The following is a 15,877-nucleotide window of genomic DNA, read 5'->3' on the forward strand; positions in this document are numbered from 1 at the left end:
AACTAGCTCATTTGTAGCTATCAACATAGCATCATAGTCCTACCACCACGTTCAGCCATCTGCCTGCTGAGCCCTCTGCAAACATACGTGGCCACGGTTCTTCAAGACAGCAGGACAAGAATTAGCCATTAAATTAGAGTCTACAGACAGAGGACCTTTTAGTAGCTTTGAAAACGGAACATGACAATGTGCTCTCCAAGCCAGATCCTCAGCTGGTGTACACTGGCACAGCTCTACAGGGAAGCTACGGTCAATGTCCATCAGCTGAGAATATGGCCCCTTTGACTTCAATGGAGTGAAGTCGACCTGGTCTTCTTATTTGATGTAAACTGCAGTGCTGGGGAAAGGGGTTGGTCTCTTTGCTTTCACAGTGGGTGGGCAGAGCCCACCAGGACAAGGACAGGTCTGGCCGCTCAGGGGAGGGGCCATGGGGAAAGTGCCATTTTGACAGCTGCTGAGAACAAAAAGCCATGCAAGTGTCCCAGCTGCACTAACTGCTGTGTCAGAGGCACTACCTTTAGAAGAGAGGGGAGTTCTGCCTCTGTCTTTGGTCCCTCTGCTGAAGCTGCCAGCAAGCAAAGTAACGCCAGCTGCGATGCTGCCTTGAGAGACACTGACATCCAGCCACTAGGAACCAGACTGAGAAGCACCCAACTCATCTCCCCCAGCAGCTTTCAGATGGCAATGACTGACCTGGGTCTGAACTGCCCCCCACCTCAACCCACCAGATAAAACGCTCCCAACACCAGTCCCACACCTGCCTTCCACTCCATGCTGACCCAGAGACAGAGCCACATCTCTAGGGAGTGAGCGGTCAGGCAGCGCCAGCTCAGCTGGCCAGCCCGTTTCTTGTGGAAGAGATGCACTTACTAAGATCACCAGTCTGTCCATCAAGCGGTCCAGCTTGGTTTTCTTCATCTTGATCTTCCCGCAGTTTTTCATAATTTTGGAATCCAACCCTGGACAAGACACATTTTAGAAAGGAAAATAAAAAAACACGTGGCCCTGGCAATTGTTTGGCTTGCTGGCTGCATCACACCCACTTTGCTTTCCAGAGTGGGGAGAAAAGTCTCACACATGCACCACGATGTAGATGTCATCACACTGTGATAGGAACTCATTCCAGGGAAGCCTGTTCTACCACCCCACAGCGACGTCTACTGATTAGACCAGGGGCCTCCTAGGTTCCACTCCGAGCTCTGCCACTGACCTACTGTGTGATCTTGAGCAACTCAATTCACCTTAGTGGCTCAGTTTCCCCATCTATAAAATGAGTATAATTATGTGTAGCCCTCTGTAGAGCCATTGGAGAGCTCTAGAAGTGTTACTTGCACGTGAATGGCCGACCTTTGCGATTCAAGGGCTGCGGAGGTGACTTGCCAGGAGCATACATGCAATTTATTCCTTCATTGCTGCCAGAATAGTGCAAAGGGGCCTTCATGTAAATGAGACTCTGGCCCAAGGTATTTATGGCATTTCTAGTATGCCCATCCCAATGGTATTGCTTAGATAAACAGAAACCGCTTGCTGTCCGACGTTGCCAGCACTAGAGACACCTGCCACTGCTCAGAACTGTTCTCACCCCGAAGCTGGCAAAGAGCTACAAGAGTTGGAAACCACAGGCCAAATGGAGCCCTCAAATCCCACCTTGGATATCTTGACAGCAGGGGACAGTGGCAGGATCATTAACAAGACCAGGTGTCACCTCGTTCTCTGCCCTTATGGTAGGGATTTAATGAGCTCTCCAAAAGGCTGAAGAACCTTTACAGAGTCAGGTCAGAAGGACTGTTCTGTCCTCTAGTCCAATCTCCTTTATAACACAGGCCATAGAATTCTGATCTGTAATTTCTGTACCAAGTCCATATCTTGTGGTTGAGCTACAGCATATTTTTGGAAAGATGCCCAGTCTTGCTTTAAAGACTTTGTGATGGAGACTCCAGCGCATCCCATGGTAAGCATTCCCAATGGTTAATTACACTCACATAAAAATGTGCCTCATTTCTAGCCCGAATTCATTTCACGCCTGCTACCAGCCACTGGATCTTGTTATGCCTTTGTCTGCTAGAAAAAAGCAGCCCTCTACTGCCAGAAATCTTCTTTTGTAGGTACCTATAGACCAGGATCAAGTCACCTCTTAGGACAAACAGACTGAGTTTCCTAAGTCCTTCACTGTAAGGGAAAATCTGAAGGGAGCCTGAGAATGTGAATCTAAACAGTGAATCTGCAGGTGTTTCTTTGCGTGACCAACCATGCTACTCAAATGAGTCAGAACAGCACCTGCAGTTGCTCTCGTTACGAGAACTATCCACCGTCCTGCTGCAGAGCAGAAGCTCGGCATCGGGAAGGAATATCCAACAGACCTGGATAATATTGTGCAATGTCTTGCAATTCCTATGCATGTGTGGACGTCATACACGGGGTGACCTGTGAACTGGGCTGCGATAGTGCTGACACCGTGCGCAAAGGAAGTTTTACTGATGGGTTAAACACAGAGGCTATGGCTGTACCTGGGGCTGATCATTGTTTCAGCAAGTCCAGCATCCCTCCCCTCCCGCCAGCAGCAGCCTATTCTTGAGGCTTCACAGGAAGGCAACCCATCCCCCAACACCATGGTGTACCTGGCCAATTACACCGAATGCACATGAGAGAGAATCAGGCCTCCCACCACGGCCATCCACTGAGCAGCTTGGCCTACCCTTTGGCTGGCGGCCTGCTTCCCACTGGGCCAGGCTCCGTACTCAGATATACGGACCAGCTTCCGCAGGGATGGGATACGGCAGGTGAAGGCTGGCTGAGGGGCATGGCTCTGCCCCACACTGCTCACCAGCAGCAGCCCCACATGTCTATTTGGCCCACCAGGCCAGATCCTCCTCTGGCATAAATCAGCCTAGTAACTTCAAGGGAGCTCTGCTGAATTGATTTCAGAGGCGCTATGGGTAATTGTCCCCAGCTCTTTGCCTTTAGCTCAGTGGTTTGAGCATTGGCCTGCTGAACTCAGAGTTATGAGTTCAATCCTTGAGGGGGCCACTTGGGGATCTGGCGCAAAAATCAGTATTTGGTCCTGCTAGTGAAGGCAGGGGGCTGGACTTGATGACCTTTCGAGGTCCCTTCCAGTTCCAGGAGATAGGTATATTTCCAATTATTATTATTTTCATCCCTGCCTCCTCCTGGGGCTGGGCAGGGTGGGGGCAGGACAGTGCGGAGGGCCACATATGCCGCTGGCACTCACCCGCATAGATAACGAGGCCATAGCAGGTCTCAGTGTTGCGTATCCTGCAGCCTCGCAGCAAGATCTTCTCAGTATCCAGCGAGTACTTCTCACCCCTCCACTCCAGCGTGCCGATGAAGCTGTGCATGCGGCTGTTGGGCTCCTCGCAGGTCACTTTCCCTGGGATGCCAACAGCAAAGATGGTCTGAATCACTCCTTGGCTTTCTGGGAGCAACTAAAGAGAGGGGTCCCTCCTCCCACCCCTCACCCCCTTCTGCCTGATTGGGGGAGATGACACAGCTTCTGTGGAAGAAACTCAGACCAGAGAGAGACGGGGCTTGCCCAGGGTTCGTCAGGGAATCGCAGGAGGCCACAGTGACCTGAGAGAGATATGCCAAGGGATGGCGGCTCGGGGGATGGACTGGAATGGTGGGAGGATGAGCAAGCCCAGTGACCTCCCTGGGAAGCAATGAAGGAGGGCCTTAGGGTCGAACATTAACCCCTTCATCCTCAGAGCCCCAGCTTCGGAGTAGTTCAGCATCACCCTCCGCATTGTATGGCTGAAGAAAGAAGAGCCAGGAGCTGGAGACACAGCTGAGGACAATCCTTGAGAACACAGACCTAGGTCCTGAGGGGAGGAAGGGGAATTGCGGGAGTGCCAGGGGTTGGTTGTTTTTATCTCAGTATACAATAGATCAGTCCGATTCTGATCTCAGCTACACTGGTGTAAATTCACCCCAGGGCTAAGGCCCTGGCAGAATGGTCCTAAGAGTAGAATGCTGAAGGCGGCCACAACCTCCCCTTCCGTCTATCTGGTCTGGAATGTGTCTGGTCCCCTTCGCCGCAGCCTCTGAAAGCAACTCTGCTGGGAAGGGGCCTGCAGGCCGCTTTGGGGAGCTCAAGGTAGGCAAAGCTAACTGCAGCGGGATGGTCACCCAGCTCCGGCCCTGGAGAGGGCTGCAGCTGGGCAAAGGGAGGTTGATGGGAAAGCAGCCACAGCTGTGGCCAGCTTAATCGGGGCCCAGTTGGCCCTTATAAGAGGGCTGGGGGCCAGAAGCTTGGCCAGACACTCTCTCTGGCTCTAGAGAGAGAAGGACCCGGCTGCCTGGGAAGCTGAGAAGGGTACCTAGAGTGGAGCAGTGCTGGGGAAGTGAAGAGGGGGCTGGGGAGCTCCAGCCTAGCAAAGCCCCAGGCTGCAGGCGAGTTAAGGGCCTATGAAAGGGTCATAGGGCTGCAGAGGGGCAGCCCAGAGACAGCTGAGGCAGCTGGTCCAACCCCCATTGCCGATGATGAATGGTTTACAAACTGAAGTCTGCCCCAGGGAGCAGGGGCTTGATGGTGACTGGCAGTAGCCACTGAGGCAAGGTGGGGATAGAGGGTTGGGGGATCCCCTGGGTGGGGAGCCCCAGATTGTGGGTTACTGTTAGGAAGCAGAACCCTGACGTAAAGGGCACCAGGGTCCGGGAGGGACACGGGGGCCAGCGGCAGGTGAGACACCGGCCTGCAAAGAGTGCTCCAGGCTGGAAAGAGCTAATTCCCAGGATGACCAGCAGGAGGCGCCGCACCAGTGAGTCGTCGCCCCGTCACACTGACCAGAAAGGGGTGGTGGCAAACAGGGACGAGGGATGCACTCTTTACCCATGGCAGCCTCCTGTGCTGGAATCCCCTGAGGCCAAGCCGTGACACTGCCTTGTTCCACCAGCCTCCACCCCTGGCACAAAGAGATGTAAATCTGGCCTCCTGCAGCACGATGAGCATGAGCACTGACACCAGCCTCCCAAGGGGGCTCTGCACCAGTCACATGTCTGGGCTTTCGTCCTCTGCACCAGGGAAGACTCGCGTGCCGGGGAGTGTTTCGTTTTGGCAGGGTAATTAAATAAATATCCCTGTTGCTCTGGGTTTCTCCTGGAGCCTGCGAGGTGAACGAAACGCACCTTGTTCTTGCCGGGCACTCACCGTCAAAGGCAGCCATGCTCGCCTCGCTCACCAGCTCCTGGTGCGTGGCCAGAAGGGCCTGTCTGAACTTCAGGTTGGTTTCCCTGAAAACAAGAACGAGTCTGAAAACAATCTGAAGGAAAAGCCACAAAGCGGAAGAGGTGGTAGTCACTTCCCTAGTGCAGCGGCTCTTGATTTTTCCAGATTACTGTACCCCCAAGATTCACCTCATTTAAAAACAACTTGCTTCCAAAACCAGACATAAACGTACCAAAGCATCACAGCGCGCTAGGACTGAAAAATCGCTCACGTCCTCGTTTCTACCTGAGAATTGTAAAATCAATCACTTGGAATAGGAATGTTGTACTTACATTCCAGCGGATAGTACATAGAGCAGTAGAAACAAGCCATTGCCTGTATGAAGTTTTAATTTGTACCGACTTCGCTAGTGCTTTTTATGTAGCTGTTGTAAAATTAGGCAAATATCTGGATGAGTTGATGTACCTCCTGGAAGAGCTCTGCCTACCCCTAGCCACACCCCTGATTGAGAACCACTGACCTGTTGTCCCCAAGGGTTGGAGAAACGTGGGGTGAGAGGGGTATTATTAATTATTACGGTAGCACCTAGCCGCCCCGGTTGAGTTCAGGGTCCCATTGTGCTGGGTGTTGCTTATACACGGAGTAAGAGACAGTCCCTGCCCTGAAGAACTTACACTCAAAATACACCAGACAGACAGAGAGGGGGAGAACAAGGATCGTTATCCCCATTTTATAGATGGGGAACTGAGGCCCAGTGAGGTGACATGGTTTGCCCAAGGTCAGGCAGGGAGTCTGGGCAGAGCAGGAGATTTCACCCAACTCTGCAGAGTCCCAGGCCAGTGCCTTAACCACCAGTGCATCCTCTTTTGGCCCCTGTAATTATTAGGGTTATTCTGTACCCCAAACCCCTAGGTCCTAGGAGCATGCCAGGTGCATGCACCTCAGAGGCAAGGCCTGAAAGTGCTTCAGCAGCGAGGCCTTGTGGGTGCTAGCCCCAGTGGGTCCCAGTAAGCGCTCAGACACAGGGCTGAAGGGCAGGTTGTCATTGGGGCAGGCAGGATGAAGGAGGCTGCAGATACCCTTGGTACAGATGCTTACATGGTTATAGCCACATTGAGCAACAGCAGTTCCTGTTCGGGCCCCAGACAGTCCCATCGAGGGTCAGGGCTGGTCAGCCCTGGGGCCCGGCTCCAGGCCAGTCTCTATTCCTGCAAACAGGCATTTGCAGGTTTCCAAGCCAAGCTCAGTCAGTGTCTCTTGTTGGGGCCGCTCCGCTCTGGCTCCCTGCCAACCGTTGCTGCTCCCACACAAGTCCCACGCAGGCCTGCACCCACCTGTGACATCCAGCAGTCACAGCCAGTTCCTCATAGAACCACGGGACTGGAAGGGACCTTGAGAGGTCATCTAGTCCAGTCCCCTGCACTCAAGGCAGGACTCAGTATTATCTAGATCATCCCTGACACGTGTTTGTCCAACCTGCTCTTAAAAATCCACAATGATGGAGATTCCACAACCTCCCTCGGCAATTTATTCCAGTGCTTCACCACTCTGACAGTTAGGAAGTTTTTCCTAATGTCCAACCTAAACCACCCTTGCTGCAGTTTAAGCCTATTGCTTCTTGTCCTGTCCTCAGAGGTTAAGAAGAACCATTTTTCTCCCTCCTCCTTGTAACAACCTTTTATGTACTTGAGAACTGTTATCATGTCCCCTCTCAGTCTTCTCCTCTCCAGACTAAACAAACCCAGGTTTTGCAATCTTCCCTCACAGCTCATGTTTTCTAGACATTTAATCATTTTTGTTCCTCTTCTCTGGACTTTCTCCAATTTCTCCACATCTTTCCTGAAATGTGGTGCCCACAGCTGGACACAATACTCCAGTTGAGACCTAAGCAGCGCAGAGTAGGGCGGAAGAATGACTTCTCATGTCTTGCTTATAACACTCCTGCTAACATACCCCAGAATGATGTTTGCTTTTTTTGCAACAGCATTACACTGTTGACTCATATTTCGCTTGTGGCATATTTCACCACTGTGACCGCCCAGATCCATTTCCGCAGTACTCCTTTCGAGGCAGTCATTTCCCATTTTGTATGTGTGCAACTGATTGTTCCTTCCCAAGTGGAGAACTTTGCATTTGTCCTATTCAATTTCATCCTATTTTCTTCAGACCATTTCTCCAGTTTGTCCAGATCATTTTGAATTTTAATCCTATCCTCCAAAGCACTTGCAACTCCTCCCAGCTTTGGTATCATTCACAAACTTTGTAAGTGTCCTCTCTATGCCATTATCTAAATCAGTGATGAAGATATTAAACAGAACAGGACCCAGAACCGATCCCTGCGGGACCCCACTCGTTATGCCCTTCCAGCATGACTGCGAACCACTGATAACTACTTTCTGGGGTTTCCAACCAGTTATGCACCCACCTTATAGTAGCTCCATCTAGGATGTATTCTCCTAGTTTGTTTATGAGAAGGTCACGCGAGACAGGATCAAAAGCCTTACTAAAGTCAAGATATAGCACATCTACCGCTTCCCCCCCCATCCACAAGGCTTGTCACTCTGTCAAAGAAAGCTATCAGATTGGTTTGACAGGATTTGTTCTTGACAAATCCATGCTGACTGCGGCTCTGCACATGGTTCCTGGGGCTTCTCTCCAGACCCCTGCTGCCGTGTGGCTCCCGCTCCCCAAACCAAGCCCAGCCTGGCTCACAACCGCTCCTCTTACCTGGTCAGGGGAATGGAAATGCAAAGGGGATGGGGCTGGTAGGAAATATGGTACCTGCTTAGCCATGAAAACGGGGGTGTACAGAGGGGGCTGATGGGACTTATGATCCCCTGCTTTGCAGATGCAACACACCCCAGGTTTTGAATTTCGGGTGCCTCATTTCAGAATCCCTTGGGGCCTGGTTTTTGAAGGTGCTGAGCACCCTCCGCTGCCAGGAACTTAGGACCTCTGAAACCCAGGCCCAAGGTGTCTCCAGCCGGGATCCCAAATATGGAGGCTTCAGAACGTTGGCTGTGGTGTCTCCGGTCCCCAGCCGGTGGCTGTGGTCTCCCCACGGTCTCTCCCACTCCTTACCCGTCGATATCCGCTGTCTCCACATAGCACAGGCTGCTGGGCTCCGAGCTGGACAGCAAAAGCAGGTCGGCCTTTAAAAGCAAGCGAAAGAGAAAAGGCCTCAGAGAGACTTTACTAATGAGGCCCCCTCATCCCCGCTCCCCAGAGTACGGCCTCGGAGTGAGAGGCCCGGCCCGCGACGAGAGGCATGACTCACCGGGACAAAGCTGTCCTTGCGCAGGCAGACGATGTCACCGACACAGATGTCCCGCCATTTCTTCCAGCTAAAGCTGCAAGAGAAAAACAAGCCGCTTAGGGGGCCAGCCGCTTAGGGGAAGACGTGCTGAGCTGATGGCCCTGGAGACCTCTCTCCACAGGATAGCCCAGGCAGCAGCAGGGCAAGTTTCACTCCCACCTCCTCAGCCCCTGCGCCTCGACCCTGACCTCCAAGACCAGAGGGGACTTCAGTCTCTGTGGCCCATCCAATCCTTAGCCACTCTGCTAAGCCTGCCAATGTGAAGACCAGCTGGGCGGGTGGTTTCGTGACATGGGCAGGCAGGCCACCTAGCAGCCATCAATGGCAGTGATTTTTGGCCGTTAGTGACCTGGGCTCAGATGGGACGTTTCTGTCCCTTCTGCACCCTTCCGCCTCCTGAGAAGAGCAACTTCAAGCCGGGGTGACACTCTGCAGTACCCCCTTTGGGAGCCCTATGGGCCAGAAGTGGCAGAAACTCCTCTCTGGGTGCCCTTCCAAGGAAAGGAAAACTCCTTTAGCACAGGAGGAGATGTTGCCTGGAGCCAGGGCCCCCTGGATCTCCATCCCAGCTGGGACTGGGATGTGTTAATCCCAAGGATGGAGCAAATGAGACCTGCCCCAGGTTGTGGGAAGGTGTGTCTCTGTGGGACAGCCTGGGGGTGATGACACATCACAACCACTTCTCTGAGCACAGCTGCTAAATTGGGAGAACCCTATGAGCTCAGACAATGGCACAGAGCTTCCCCCACTTCTTCAAACACACGGTGGAGGAGAACATGACTGTAAAGAGAGAGTTTTATCCTGTGGCTCACAGCTGGACATTTCTCAAGGCCCCTAACCTTTTCCCAACCAAGATTTCGCAGGGCCTGTTGTTGATCATCCAGTCGCTCCGGTGTCGGGCCTGCAAATATAGGAGAAAAGACAAGGACAGGCCATGTCTGGCTTCCCCATTCACCAGGGCTGCAAGAGAACATCCCTGTTAGCACCAGGCTCTGTCCGGGAGTTCCAGTCTCAGAGCGAGGAGATCTGCCCTTTCCAGGTGTGATACTGGCAGGCTCTTTCCCGGGCTGCAGGCATTAGCTAAGAACTGACTCATTCATAGTTGGAGGCACGGCCAGTTCGCTTATGTGGTAATGTTGTTTAAAATAGGTGTCCATCCTATGAGACTGGATTTACTAGCGTTACAACTCTACTGCATGTTTGTAAGTTGCTGCCTGCATGACTCTGATTTGCGATGTCTGTATTCCAGGCTACAAGGAAACATGTAAGTTTTGCTTTAGAACTTTGAAAATGTTTGTTCTAAACTTGTGAACTAGGAAGGGAAGAGTGTTTACCTCCACCTCTACCCTGGTGGCCAGAAGAACTATCAAAATCAGATGATCTATCAAGGAACATCGCAATACAAAGGACTGGCGAATGGCTCTATCGCCCCTTGGAAAGGCAAAGTCCAAGGAAACTCGTCCTACGGACTGGGAGGCTGAATGAAGGAATAAAACAAAGATACATGAAAACTTTCCATCTCTTTGCTGTTTGAATTCTGACAGGGCCAGAGACACCAAACTGAAGCCAGAGATCCCCAGGGGTTGCCCTTGGGTCCAGCCTGAAAGACATTCTGAAGTGACAGATCACTGCAATTCTTAGGATTTATTGCAACTCAGTTGTGTGTCTGTCTGCTTGCTTTAGCCTGGAAACAACTCTCTTATTTATCTTGCCTAGTTAACAAACCTTTAGATAGTTTATTCCAGGATTGGCTACAGGAGTTGTCTTTGGTGTGAGATCTAGGGAACCAGTTGATCTGGGGCAAGTGACTGGTCTCTTGGGACTGGAAGCAACCTGAATATGGTGTGATTTCTGGTGTAAGTGACCATATATCCCCAAGTCCAGTTTCCCTGATAGGCTAGAGAGTCTAAGGCAGTGGTTCTCAACCCGCAGCCCACGTGTGGCCAAATTAGCACAGAGCTGCAGCCCAGCTATCTGCTAAAAGATGCAGGGGCCTAAAGATACAGAGAGTGCCAGGCTGCTTTTCAGCTCAGTCCCGGGCTCTCTGGCAAGCCACACCATACACTGGGCCCCTTCATGGATTTCCAGCCCTGTGAACTGACGGGGGACTCACAATGTCATCAATCAGGTCCCGTAGGCCTCTAAGGAGGAGGAGGCAGCTCAGGGGCAGCAGCAGGGTGAACCAGGGCAGGGTGGAGATTTCAGGAACGGTCTGAAATGGGAGGCGAGAGAGCAGAGGAGCATCACATTACTAGGGGAAGGTGGGGGACCAGACACAGCCTTCACCCCCCACCCTGAAGCACTGACCTTTTCTTGCGGGTTGGAAGAGTTGGGGTAACTTCCCCACTCTTTCTACGGGAGCATCTGAATTTCCTGGTAATCAAACCAACGGCTCTGTCCCCAGGCAGAAAATTTCTCCAGTTTAATTTCAATCTCTTTTTAAACACCGGCACAGAGGCTCTTATTTTGGTTTACGAGCAGCTTATTTCAGTTTAGCGTAAAGATCTTCCTAATCAAGTCTAGCTAAACCAAACTAAGGACTTGTCTCCGTGGAGTGTGACGCTGGTAAGTGGCAACTGCCAGCTCTGGCCAAGGCCTGGGCATCAGCTGAGAACTGACTAACGCAAGCCAGGCCAGTTCATTTGCATGTTAGTAAAGTTCAAAGTAAATGTGAAATGTATAAAAATGTGTTTAGCGTTTAAACTCCATGAAGAACTGGTGGGATGTTGCAGGCGTTGTTTTCTCTTATCTGTCCCTTATTACAATGTAAGAGCAAGCATCTGCATTGCATATACCCAGGTAATTAAACAGCTCATCAACCAGAGAGGAGCCTTATGTAATGCAAATGAAGAACTTTTAACAAGAGAGTGTTACTTCCTCCACACTGAAAGCGAGTGGTCATTATGTGTCCGATCAAAGTCTCTAAGTACATTCCTCTTTTCCTGCCATGACGAAAGAAACCACGTGGGGACTGTCCTGACAGCTTGGTTTCTGCGAGAAGCTATAAATATGAACCCAAGGAAAAATTCTTCATCTCCTGGCTGTGTGGATTCTAACAGTGCAGAAAACTGAACAAGGAGGCAGAGATCCCCCGAGTTATTCTGGGTAGCCCTGAAAGACTTTAGGGAAACTGGAAGAACACTGTGCCTCTGCTAGCTTTTGCAATTATAGAGTGTGACTCACCTGTACATATATATTTTACCTGTTTTAATCTCTCATTTCTTTTCCTTAGCTAATAAACCTTTAGTCAGTTTACTATAGGATTGTCTGTGGTGTGAGATCTGGGATGCAAATCGCCCTGGCTGAGTGTTGGTCTCTTGGGATCGGGTGTGACTGGATTAGTTTGTAATTGTTGGTGTCAGTGACCATTTATCACATCGTCCAGCTTGCCTGGGTGGCAAGAGAGACTGAAGCGTCTACAGGGACTGTCTGCGACTCTGTTATAAGAATACTGTAGTACTTTGGGAGTTCACATTTGGTACGGGGTTGGTGAAATCTAATTATAGAACATCTGACCCGTCTGGGGTGCCGGCCCTGCTTTTTGACAGTCTGCTCGAAGGTCGGCTCTCACGCTTGTGAGCCACTCCAGACAGGGTGATATGGGGAAATTGACCAGAATAGTTATTGCAGAACAAAATAGTCCACAATAGCTAGAACAGCTATTGCAGAACAGCCGCTACAGAATAAGCTATCCTGGTCAATATCCCCCCGTTGATACGTTAAACCAAAGCTGGGTTAAACCAAAATAAGAGCTTGCCTAAACAACCGCAATAACAGTATCTTCTCCTAGCTTTATGTCAATTAAGCCAGTTATTTCAAAATGGAAGACTCCTGTGGTGAAACGAGACTGCCCCCACGCAGCCCCCACGCAGCCCCCACTGAAATAACTAAGGGGATGAATTAAAACCCATATGATTATCTTGGTTCCCATGTGGCCAATCCCTAAGAGCATCCGCATGGCCTTTTGCGCCAGTTTAGCTAAATCGGTCTAAAATCTGGTACGGCTCTGCGTGTAGACAAGGCCAAAGAGAAGCTTTGATTTAACGACTTTCAAGGGAGTTGGCTCCTAACTCGCATAGGAATGTTTGCAAATCCCATCCTTAGTGATTAAAGTACTGGAAGCCAGGACTCCTGGGTTCTGTGCCCAGCAGCTTGCTGTGTGACCTTGGGCGAGTCGCTCCATCACAGTCTCTGTAGCTAATATCCTTCATGGGGGCAGTGTGAGGACTGGAGGGTATTTTGTGATCCTTGCATGAAAGCCGCTAGAGAAACACGGTCTTCTTAAATTATCCAATGGATTATCCAAAATCCCCATAAAACTGAGAAAGGGGGAGACTGCTCCAGCTCGACTGGAGGCCGAGAGAGATGAAGGGACTCGCCCCAGATCATGCAGCGATTCTGTAGCAGAGTTGGGGTTAGAACTCAGAAGTCCTAACTCACAGTCCCGAGCTCCAAGCATTAGGCACAGCTCCGTCTTTAGACAGTGTCTCTCTCCCCTCTGTGCCCATCTCAGGGCACTGGCTTGGCAGGCCCAGCAGTCTCCCCCCGACCTCCAGCGAGATCTCACCTGTAAGAGGATGACGAAGAGGAAGTAGAGGTTGGCCAGACGATGGAACTGCTCATAGAGGTTGAGTGGCAAGAACGTCAGGGCATTGTATTTGGCTGTCTTGATGGTGTTATCCTGGAAGGAGCATTTTAAAGACTGACATGGCTGGGCTTTCTTGAGACACAGCAAGAACTGGGCTGAGCAGGGCTTCCTGCCAGCCACTGGGATCTCATGGGGCACAGGCATCTCCTTCTTCCTAGGTTAAACTCCAGATTCACTCTGCAGTGGGGCTGCTGGGCCTAGAAAGTGTCAGGGATCTACACCGAGGGAGGGGGGAATATGGTGGAAGCAGAGTTCCTTCCCCCCACACCCACTCCTCCGCCTCAGGCTCAGCAACCCTGGGTCATCTTTTACGCCAATACAAAGCACTAACAGGTCAGAGTGGAAGCATCCAACCCCCGCTTTGTGCCCAGTGAATGACTGCCCAAGGTGCAGGGCAACTGAGAATCAAGCCCTTACTCTTCGTGGCCCAGTTCCTTACATGTATTTAGGGGCCTAACTCCCTTTGAAATCAATGGAAGTCAGGGGCCTAAATACCTTGAGCATCTGGGCCTATCAGCTCATCTCCCAGGCTTACTCCGGGTGGGTCCAGCCAGCTGCGCAGTGTGGCTGACACCTGGGGTTGAACCAGGGATCTCCAGAGCTAAAGGCAGGCAGTAGACTCGTATCTTCAGTGGATCGGGCAGAGCGGGGAACATGGACCACAGTCAGTGGGTTACACACCCCAGCCTACCCCTTCTTATCCCCTCTCTCATATGCAGGCTTTTCCATCTGACCTCTGCCGCCAGGTCCCACGGTAACACATCCTACCCAGTCACCGCACAAAACTCACACACCTCTGAAGCAGGACGAGAACCTTGCTCCAAACCCCCTCCAGTGGCTTCTACCACTCAAGCTAAGGGAGCCTTCCATTAGCAGGGAGCACTATCTGGTCCCTTATGCTCTCTATGGACCAGCCATAGAGGTCACACAGCTCCCTCAAGCTCACAAAGCCATGACTCCCTTCTAGGAGAAACCTCAACGGGCGCAACACGCTGCTCTGGACCATGACTGGCAAACACTGCAGCAATATTCCAGAAGGCTAGCCCCACCCTCCTCATGTTGAATGAGGCACTCGCAGAAAAGGCACTTCCAGTCAGCCACTCTGGAGACCTGTCTGCTCGAGCCCTGCCCACGGCCAAGGGGCTTGCACTGCCAGCTGGGAAATCAGCGGAGACACTAGTGGCCATAAAATAAGTACAGGCTTGAAGCAAGGTGACTCACCTCATATTTTTTCCTCGTCAGGCAGAAGACAACTCTCTTCTTGAACTGCTTGTGATAGGCTCGGTCGTTGGCCTTCACCTCCCAGGTGAAATCTGGAAAAGCAGCCAATCGCTGAGCCATTAGTTATCTCTGGGCAACAGTCTCTGGCCCATGGGGAAATGAGGCAGAACCAGGACAGATGACAGCACCATAAGGCCCGCAAGGAGCTTCGGGTACTGCTTGCTGCTGGCACGATTGGAGGAGGACCTTGGGACCCATTGGGATTGGGATCCCTCAGGCCTGATTAGAAGTGGCCTTTGGGGCAACTGGAGCAAAGCGACAGTCCATTCCAGCAAGATCCAGCTCCAGCCCCGGTTTTTTCTTTGCTCCTCACTAAGCACTAGACTGTGCCCAGCCCGGTGTAGAGCCTGCCAGGGGACAGAGAGCACTGGTAGCCTTCCCTTGCCACTCACACCTGCTCCGGAGCCTGTTGCAAGCTTGGCTCTTGGATTTCTGGTGCCTGAGAACTGAGGGAAACCAGCACTTACACTGGGTCTGGAGTCCGCTGGGGAAAATCAAGCCGAGCAGAGCTGGCATGGGATGGGCAGTCCAAGGGGGCAGGAAGGGCCTGTCTCAATCGTTTTCCCTCAGGAACAATCCCGGGGCAAAGGTGGTGATTTAATGGCACAACCAAACCCTTGGTGAATGAACAGTCCCCCAGCCAAAATCATTTAAATAGATCCTACGATCTCTCTTTTCAGTGCCAGGGTATAGCTACTGCCAAATTGGGACAGTCTGTCAAGGTTCTTAACTCCCCACTTACTATGGCTCCCTACATGCCATACTTGGCCCCTCCAGCTCGGGTTCTCCATTCCCAATCCGCTTTCCCAATGCCAAACAACCCAGCCACACCATCTTGCACTGACCTAACTGCTTCTTATTCCCATTCAGGTAGCTCTCGAGTGACTCTTGGTTGGTCATGCTGCCAGAATCTAGAAAGCAAAGGAACCAAATATCTTTACGACAATGAACAATAATCGTAGCAAGGTTTTATAGTTCTACAGCTCTTTTCCTTTTGTGGGATGGCAATACCTGTAATCGTGCTGCCCTGGGGCTGATATCCCAGAATGCAATACTATGTCACAGTGGAATAATTTCCCCCTGACCCCAGATGGTGATGAGCTTCTGCCCTGCCTCATATTGGCTAGATTTTATTACCCCAGTAGGTATAAATACATGTTATCCACTCTGACGTCCAATTCTCCTTAATTAACTCCTTCTCTCAGTTTATATTCCACAGCAGGTTGATTATGTGTTGCATAAAAAAAGTATTTTCTTTCCATCTGTTTTAAAGGCTGTACCTTTTCATTGCAATGAGGGCCAGTAATCCCATTTGTTACACTACATTCTTCCATCACATTTCCTATTAATCTCCTTTTTGCACAAAATACAGTGCCAAACACTCTGCTGGCTTAAGTTAATGTCAGTCCAGATGAGTTGAAACCACTTGTGGCGGGACTAAATCTGGTTC

General features: G+C 51.2%; 1 protein-coding gene across 1 annotated transcript in view; it reads right to left on the reverse strand.

Moving 5' to 3' along the window:
• The window catches only part of ATP8B3 (ATPase phospholipid transporting 8B3), a 39,638-nt gene extending 24,311 nt beyond the window's left edge, over nucleotides 1-15,327 (reverse strand). Inside the window, exons 1-10 of the mRNA XM_075070848.1 lie at nucleotides 15,273-15,327; nucleotides 14,368-14,459; nucleotides 13,066-13,179; nucleotides 10,612-10,710; nucleotides 9,338-9,399; nucleotides 8,460-8,532; nucleotides 8,264-8,334; nucleotides 5,165-5,247; nucleotides 3,230-3,388; nucleotides 871-959 (exon numbers count right to left, since the gene is read on the reverse strand). Coding sequence (XP_074926949.1) covers nucleotides 871-959; nucleotides 3,230-3,388; nucleotides 5,165-5,247; nucleotides 8,264-8,334; nucleotides 8,460-8,532; nucleotides 9,338-9,399; nucleotides 10,612-10,710; nucleotides 13,066-13,179; nucleotides 14,368-14,459; nucleotides 15,273-15,327 — 897 coding nt within the window. The remainder of the gene's footprint in view (nucleotides 1-870; nucleotides 960-3,229; nucleotides 3,389-5,164; nucleotides 5,248-8,263; nucleotides 8,335-8,459; nucleotides 8,533-9,337; nucleotides 9,400-10,611; nucleotides 10,711-13,065; nucleotides 13,180-14,367; nucleotides 14,460-15,272) is intronic.
• Between the last annotated feature and the right edge of the window lie 550 nt (nucleotides 15,328-15,877).

Source organism: Chelonoidis abingdonii, chromosome 11 (genome assembly GCF_003597395.2).
Source record: "Chelonoidis abingdonii isolate Lonesome George chromosome 11, CheloAbing_2.0, whole genome shotgun sequence".
NCBI classification, from domain to species: domain Eukaryota; kingdom Metazoa; phylum Chordata; order Testudines; family Testudinidae; genus Chelonoidis; species Chelonoidis abingdonii.